The sequence below is a fragment of the Neolamprologus brichardi genome, chromosome 22 (genome assembly GCF_056152115.1).
Source record: "Neolamprologus brichardi isolate AB-2024 chromosome 22, ASM5615211v1, whole genome shotgun sequence".
NCBI classification, from domain to species: domain Eukaryota; kingdom Metazoa; phylum Chordata; class Actinopteri; order Cichliformes; family Cichlidae; genus Neolamprologus; species Neolamprologus brichardi.
The window spans coordinates 25,116,508-25,125,161 of NC_142124.1; the positions used below are offsets into that span (position 1 = coordinate 25,116,508).

At 42.2% G+C, this 8,654-nt stretch overlaps 1 protein-coding gene across 1 annotated transcript in view; it reads left to right on the plus strand.

Annotated features, from left to right (window-relative positions):
* Window positions 1-6,899, plus strand: part of npr1a (natriuretic peptide receptor 1a) — a 37,271-nt gene extending 30,372 nt beyond the window's left edge. The window contains exons 10-22 of the mRNA XM_006795236.2: window positions 317-391; window positions 477-554; window positions 894-998; window positions 1,846-1,917; window positions 2,090-2,249; window positions 2,335-2,490; window positions 4,309-4,477; window positions 4,828-4,974; window positions 5,059-5,182; window positions 5,534-5,602; window positions 5,687-5,861; window positions 5,969-6,067; window positions 6,552-6,899. Coding sequence (XP_006795299.2) covers window positions 317-391; window positions 477-554; window positions 894-998; window positions 1,846-1,917; window positions 2,090-2,249; window positions 2,335-2,490; window positions 4,309-4,477; window positions 4,828-4,974; window positions 5,059-5,182; window positions 5,534-5,602; window positions 5,687-5,861; window positions 5,969-6,067; window positions 6,552-6,697 — 1,575 coding nt within the window. The 3' untranslated portion in view covers window positions 6,698-6,899. The remainder of the gene's footprint in view (window positions 1-316; window positions 392-476; window positions 555-893; window positions 999-1,845; window positions 1,918-2,089; window positions 2,250-2,334; window positions 2,491-4,308; window positions 4,478-4,827; window positions 4,975-5,058; window positions 5,183-5,533; window positions 5,603-5,686; window positions 5,862-5,968; window positions 6,068-6,551) is intronic.
* Window positions 6,900-8,654: the final 1,755 nt, after the last annotated feature.

Sequence of the window (8,654 nt, forward strand, 5' to 3'; positions counted from 1 at the left end):
TTAAATCATTTTCCTAAATTCTTCATCGTATAGTAGAGTTGTGCAAAAAAAAAGATAATTGAAGTCTCCTTCAACCCATAAACCTGGTTTTCTTTTCTTTATATAATATATATTATGTTATATATTATATAATTATTCATAAGTGCACCAACTGTGTAGCTGATTACTCTATTAATTAGTAACTACTGGGCTGGACCACTCATGCAAAACATGAGGAAAAAAGTTTCCTCCGTATGGTAGTGCTGCATGTTATCCAGGACCTACACTCTTCATTGAAAAAAAGCCGAGTGTCTCGATTGTTTGTGCTTGTCTGCAGAAAGGATCCAACTATGGTTCTCTGATGACCATGGAGGGAAACTTTCAGATCTACACTAAAACCGGATACTACAAGGTCTGACAGACGCTGACAGTCCCATCACATGTTCCTCTAACAAGATGGTGTCAAGTGGTAATCTGGTTCACTGTGTCTCCTGCAGGGAAACTTGGCAGCTATCAAATACATCAACAAGAAACGCATCGAACTGACCCGGAAGGTTCTGTTTGAACTGAAGCATGTAAGAACATCAGGCTATCTGCCCACTAACCTACCAGCTAACACTGTAACTGACTGACCTAGCTTATAGGTCTTCTTGCAGGATGTTGAGCTTTTGTATTTGTAGCAAATGAAATAATAGCCTAGCGACTGACAAACTTACTAACCCACTTAACAATGGACCATCCTTCTTACTATAGACTGAAAACCTTACCTACCTGCATATATATATATATATATATATATATATATGTATACACCTATCCGATCTAACCTCCTAAATGATCTCAACCTACCAATCTACCCATTTTGTTTGTAGAGCATGATAGGTTTTAAAGTAGCAGCCTCTGTGTTTTTGTAGATGCGAGATGTCCAAAATGAACAACTGACCCGCTTCATTGGCGCCTGTATCGACCCGCCGAACATGTGCATCATCACAGAGTACTGTCCAAGAGGCAGCCTTCAGGTACGTCACACCCAGCTAGTGTTTTGCTAGAAATCTGTGCGTTATTTTTCATCGACACTTTCAGCTTGCATGTCAAAACCCTGGTCCAGTTTTACTTTGTACAGATTAGAAATATTGCAAAAGGTCAGAACAATATTTCCAAATAATATAACTGCACACCTTGTCCACGTCCTCAGTTTACTTTGGTTAGATCGTGACAGCTCTTTGGATGCAAACTCTGACATCAAACATGGAGATGCCTGCTGTGTGGAGCTCGTGTTAATATGGGAGCAGCTGAAAGCTGGTTAGGCATTAAGATACCTAAATGATGCAGTGGTTTCTACAGTCAGGAGGTAGCACTGCAGCCATCCTCTGCTCGTTCATTCCTTACATTTTTTCATATGAGATGTTTTTTGTGTTTCAGATGTTCTCTCTCCTCTCAGCTACAGTTATCTGTCAGCACTGTAGCATAGCAACCTCCCAGCACAGTAACCTAGCAACATGCAAAGGTTGATGTGGGCCGTGTGGGGGTTTGGGTTGTTGTCAGATGACCGCTGGATGTCAGGGCTGTCATCCTAACACAGAGCAACTCAGGCGGTTTGAGTTATTTTGAGTTTGTGCTGAGATGAGGATGATGCTTTTAGTGTGGGGAGGAAGAATGAATATCAAATATCAGCTGAAGCTGCTGCTTGCAGATAGTCACAAGCAAAGACACCATTACTCTGCTGAGTGATTCAGTATTCAGTACACAATTTTAACCATGCGCAGAAATGTCCTCGCAGAGCAGAAGTGTCCTCAGTGTCTGTCACTGAGGACCTCACTTGGACTGAATGGCCAACATGCGTGTGTGTGTGTGTCTCTCCCTCAGGACCTGATGGAGAGTGACAGCATCACACTGGACTGGATGTTCAGATACTCTCTCATTAATGACATTGTCAAGGTAAAAACTTGTCTCTGTGGCTTGGGGTTGGGGTTACAGAAAACACATGTAAATGAAAAAGTATGAACGAGGTCTCTGACATCAATGTTGGACTCATGTTTCGATTCTAGAGAGCTTCAGACTTTTCACCTGAATCAGCTGTCTGTCTGTCTGTCTGTCTGTTTGCCTCCAGGGAATGGCATTTCTCCACAACAGCGTCATCATCTCCCATGGTAACCTTAAATCATCCAACTGTGTGGTGGACAGCCGCTTTGTCCTGAAAATCACTGACTATGGCTTGCAGAGTCTTAGGACCAGAAACTGCCCCGAGGACACACATGCTTACTATGCACGTATGTATTGAAGCTGACGCTCTACATTAAAGACTGTCTATGAGGATGTTGTTATCACTGATATCAGTTATTGATCACTTGGCAGGGAAGCTGTGGACAGCTCCAGAGCTGGTGAGGATAGATTGTCCTCCGAACTGTGGGACACAAAAGGGGGATGTGTACAGTTTTGGGGTGATCCTGCAGGAAGTGGCTCTGCTCAGAGGAGTTTTCTACCTCGACTCACACTCTCTCTCCCCTAAAGGTGAATGTGTGTTTCTCAGGGTTAAATTAATTCAGTTCAACCTTATTTATACAGCAGTCACCTCAAGGTGCTTTATATTGTAAAAGACCCTGTGTGTGTGTGTGTGTGTGTGTGTGTGTGTGTGTGTGTGTGTGTGTGTGTGTGTGCGTGTGTGTGTGCGTGTGTGTGTGTGTGTGTGCGTGTGTGTGCGTGTGTGTGTGTGTGTGTGTGTGTGTGAAGACAGTTTTATTTACATTCCTGAGATGCTGCTCAGGGCGCACACACATTAACAGGTAAATGGTTCACACAGGACCTGTCCTGCCTCGGTCATCACGTGTCACGTTTACATGAAGCCTGGAACAGACCCGAGTCGGTCAGTCACTTCTGACCTAAATCGCTGCTGTAGGACAAATAAACGAGACTTGACATTCACACCAATTGTCCGCATGCTGAGCTTCTAATATATAAGGGAGAAGTTGATAGACAAAGCTCCATTTTTAGATGCTTGGCAGCTTTCTTTTGTAGCGATATTACAGCACCAAAAACCGTTTTACAGCATCTTCCACTTTAATTTGAGGCATGAATCGAGCAGCAACCTCATAATAGCATCAGCTTCAGGCACCACAGCCAGTTTCTTTACTCACATGGATATTTCTGCTCGAGTTCAACTACAATCCTAATGGAGTTATCATCTCTAAATTGGTGCCATCGGCAATGACCTCTCAAAAGTCCCAAACCAATTAGCATGCATTAACAATGCTAGTGTTTTTTCACTGTAAGAACAACTGAAGGACAGAAAAGTTGTTTTATTCCCCCCCCCCCCCCCCCCCAGCTTCACCTGAGCTCTGCTCTGACAGCTGAAGTTCTAAAAACATCAGTTTCTTACTTGTGCTCACTTTTGGAGTGGCTGTGGAGCAGGTCATCTGCTAATTGGAACATTGGTGATTTGATTCCTGACTGCTTGATCTGCATGACAACTTGCCCTTGAGCAAGATACAACCCCCCGAGTTGCTCTGTGATGTTTTTATCGGAGTGTGAATGTTTGAAAGCAGGTGGGAATAGGGTATATTGTATAAAGTGCTTTGCATGCTCAAGTATAACAACCAGTCTAATTAGCAGAAAGACCATTTCTTTGTTTTGATACTTCAGCACTTCCAGGTGAACACTGCTTGTGCACTCAGGCCTACCTATCTCACAATGGTAAATTATCACTCCAAAATTTCCTGGATCCACATTAGGATTGACTCCAAATGTTCATCCTGTTTCAAGGAAATCCATCCAGGACTTTCTGAGCACCCTGAAACAGCCTCGTGAGGATGACAGAGATCTGAGCCTGTGTTTGGAGCTTCTGTAGATTTGTTTATCAGCTGATTTCTTTCAGACTTACTTCAATGACATGAGGTTTGTGTATGATGATGGATGGATGTCCACCTCACATTTGACAGCCACAGCTTTCAAATGTAATAATTTTACATCTTCAAGTTCAAAGATAATCGACCATTGTGGGGGTAGAGTTCACGTAGCTACTCTGCCCTCTGTTGGCACATGGTATTGAAGAAGATAACAGTGGAGGAATTATATCCTTAAACTTAGTTACAACCCTTTTAGAAAGACATCTGCTGTAATTAAATGTATTCCCAATAATACATCCAATACATCCAATAATGTATTAATGCTGTGTTATTGTAAATGTATATGTTAAGAAATAATCAGACAAAGGAGGATTCACAGGATTGAGTCTTCTAGAATTAGAGCATCAACGTTTTTAAGTGTTTGTATTTCTACTTACCTCTTACTGCTGAATGTGTGTGCTTTTGCAACCTATGCCTCCCCCAACAGAGATCGTGCAGGCGGTGATTCATGGTGGCACCCCACCCCTCCGCCCCTCCCTCTGCTTCCACAGTCACAGTGAGGAGCTTGGTGTCCTGATGCAGCGCTGCTGGAGTGAAGAGCCGAGCGAGCGTCCCGACTTCAACACCATCAAGATCCTGCTCAGGAAGCAGCACAGGTGAGGGAGAGGCAACGGACCCACATTTGTTCTGAGACAGGTTTTTATGATGCTCTGATTAATGCTGAAGCAGGAGACATGCAAAAAATCTCCGAGTATGCTCTCAGCTGTACAAAACTTTTATTCAGCTCTCTGTTTGGACACTAAACAAAGCTGGCAGAGAGTGTCCCCGGTAACTCTGTAAAATCAGCCAGTAAAGAAATATTGAAATATAAATATTCATGTTGTTCTTTCATTAAAATAGAGGCTGAGAAATGAGAGAAATATGTAGAAAAATTGTCACTCACAAAACAGAAAGCCAAACACCTGTCACCCTGTCTGCGTGTCTCTGTCCAATCATGTCTCTTCAGAGGATATGGCTCCAACATCCTGGACAATCTGCTCTCCCGGATGGAGCAATATGCTAATAACCTGGAGGAGCTGGTGGAGGAACGAACGCAGGCCTATCATGAGGAAAAGAGGAAGGCGGAGGCCCTGCTGTACCAGATACTCCCACAGTAACTATACTTCAGTACTACTGCCCTGAATACTGCACTAAATACTGGATACTGCAGTACTATAACATCCTATTTATGTGTCAGTTCTGTAGCAGAGCAGTTAAAACGAGGAGAGACAGTTCAGGCTGAAGCGTTTGACTCTGTCACCATCTACTTCAGCGACATCGTTGGCTTCACTACTCTGTCTGCAGAGATCACGCCACTGCAGGTTGTTAACCCGGAGGAAGCTACAGGGAAACCATCCACATTAGGGTTCTCCAACGCAGGTCCTGGAGAGAGCTACTGTCCTGCAGCTTTTAGATGCATCCTTGTTCCAACACACCTAAATCAAATGAGTGGCTTGTGACCAGGCCTTTGCCAAAATTGATGGCATGCTGAAGAAGCTGCAGGACAGTAGCTCGCGAGGACTGGAGTTGGAGACGCCTGATCTATACATTCAGATCACAACGTGCAAACATAAGGCTGCCATCTGCTGGTTTGAGCTATTATTGCAGTACATTTCTGATTGTTTTGGTGTGAAATCTCACTCACCTTCTGTGTCTGCGTTTTCCTCCTGCAGGTTGTGACGTTATTAAACGACTTGTACACCTGTTTTGATGCCATTATAGACAACTTTGATGTATACAAGGTAAAATTTGCTAAACTGAGCTAATCTAAGCTACATCCCACCTGTGAGTCCGATCAGTTTACCGTATACATCTTCACCTTTCAGGTAGAAACAATCGGTGATGCCTACATGGTGGTCTCAGGACTACCTGCCAGGAACGGTAAACTTCACGGTCGAGAGGTTGCCCGCATGTCCCTCGCCCTGCTGGAAGCTGTCAAGAGCTTCCAGATCCGACACCGACCCAATCAGCACCTACGGCTCCGCATCGGCATCCATAGCGGTACTACATACACTGCAGCCAGAAATACTACAATATTACTATCACTACTATCATTACACTACAGTAAAAGAACAGTGCAGACTTAGTGTTGGTGTGTGTGTCACCAGGTCCGGTATGCGCTGGCGTGGTTGGGTTGAAGATGCCGAGGTACTGTCTGTTTGGAGACACGGTCAATACAGCGTCACGCATGGAGTCAACTGGGGAGGGTAGGACCTGCTTCCTGCTAAGTAATCACATGTCTGTGTCCACCAGGACAGGTCTAACTTGATTGGTTCTTTAGTCTAATCAACTCTGATGACGAAAGACAAAAACATCATTTAGTTTATGTTCTCGGAATAAAGTGAATCTAAAAGATGGATGTAGCCACATACTGGTTTGTTGCACCTGCTGCCTATTTGATTTTTATAAAGCCAGAGGTGACTTTCAGCCTCAACTCTTACAGTTGTTATGAAGGGAGAAATTATTTACACAGGCCAAACCAGTTTGTGTGTCAGGCTGTAAACATGTTTATTTCTGCTAAAGTTTTAACATGGGTGTCTATGCTGACTGATTTGCTGTTGTTGTCTTTGGTGAACATTAGAGGAACTGCAGGTTTTGGGACCTTACATATTTGTCATGCTGTGGTTGTACTTGAACACTTTATCCCCTGCTCGGCCAGGTGTGACGTCATGCGTTGTTGTGTCTTTGCAGCTCTGAAGATTCACGTGTCGGAGGCGACTCGTCAGGTTCTGCAGGAGTTCAGCTGTTTCCAGCTGCAGCTCAGAGGAGAGATTGAAGTGAAAGGGAAAGGACGCATGAGGACATACTGGTTGCTGGGAGAGAACGCCACTAACTAAAAGATCAGGAGGACATCAAGAACCCGCCTCCTCATCTTCCTATCTAATTGGACAGAACATTGTTTAAGATGACAGATAAAAGACTGAGTGAACTTTCATCAAAAACTGTAGAGAAAAACAAAGATAGGCAAATGTTTTACTGTAAGATAAATTAATCACGAGGAAGAAAATGTGTAAATACAACAATAAACTGTGTTTGCTACCTGTGTGTCTTTATTGTGAATAAATCCATTGTCATATTTGCCACATCAGGTGATTATTTTGCATGTTTTAAGTTTATAGAATAGTCTTTTATTGTCATTGCACATGTACAATGAAATTATGGGTTCTCCACACCAACTGTGCCAGAATAAATATAAATAGTAGACAGCAGGAATAAATAACAAACAGGAGAAATATATATTATCAAGAGGGATGTATACAAAACAAGACAAAGGCACACATTAGAGGATCGAGTGCTTGGACAGAGTGCAAAGGACTTGGTCTGAGAATCGAGTCCATGTGTGAGTGGTCTGAATGATGAGGGTTACTCAGGTTGCAAAAGGCCCTAAAAATGTGTGATTTATTTCAGTTTTTCAGGATTTAATTGTACCTTGTCAAAACTTTATGTTCACTGTGATTTCAGCACAAAAATGATTCTCAGTACTACAGCTTCTAGGTTTGCTGCCATTGCCAGTGGTTATGAATGGTCACTCGTGTGAAATATAATAAGCCATAAGGGTGAATTGTAACTTTAAGCTGCTGTTGTGAAAGATGGTGTTTTGCTCGATACTTGGTAGAAGGACTGGTTTTTAATATAGCCCTTTTCTACTCAAATTGAGCACTCAAAGTGCTTTATACTACATCTCACACACATACATGCAAGCACTTTTTTCTTTCTGTATTTACAGAATTCATGGTTTTATCAATTACAGCATGTAGTCCACATCCTGGAGCAGCAAAGCAGTCCCAGACCATCACACCACCATATGTTAAAGTTACTATGATGCTAGTTTGATGTCAGATGTGACAGATTGTTGAATCATGAACTCTGACCTTAACAAGACAACTGAAGACTGCAGTTCTTTAAGTGTTGTTAGGGGTTCTTCTGTGACCTCTTGGATGAGTTGTCAATCCACTCTTGGAGTAAATTTGGTAAGCCAGGCGCTCCTGTGAAGGTTTCCACTGTTCCAAGCTGGATAATGGCTCTCACCGTTTTTCACTCGAGTTATAAAGCCTTAGATATGGCTCTGTAAACCTTTCCAGATTGATAGATGTTTGTTTCTCAGCTGTTTGTGACATGTGCCTGATTGTAGCATGATGACTTGTTTTTTGAGATCTTTTAGCCTTTCACTTTGTCAGACAGTGAAATATTTTTTTTCCCTTTCTAAATGAAATCATCAGTTAGTAACTTTATTTTGTATTTACTTAGGTTATCTTTGTCTAATATAATAATGTGTTTAATGATCTAAACATATAAGTGTGATAAATATGCAAGACAATAAATAAATACAGGAGTTGGCAAACACATACGGATCCACCCACCATTGTGCATCACTAGAGGTAAAATGAGAAACCTACCAATTAAACAGAGATTTCTAAAAGAGAGCCTCAGGTTTCAATGTCTTCATTAGTTCCTCAACATGACTTTTAAAGGAAAGGAGCTACTCAGATAGTTCTATCATTTTTCATGTCAGTAACGTGTATTCAAGTCCACATCAATTAACATGAATTTGTCTATGAAAACAATACAGTCCACTTTAGACAATCCAGCAGTTTTTCTAAACCTAAAGTATTTTGAAATCGACCATTGTTGTAACAAATCAGTTTATACACTTTCTTCCTTCCTAGATGTTCTGGGATCAGCTGTAAGTGCTGTTATTACAAAATGGAAGCATTTAGGAACCACAGCAACTCAGCCATGAAGTGTCAGACCATGTAAAGTTACATAGTGGGTCACTGGGTGGTGAGGTTTAAG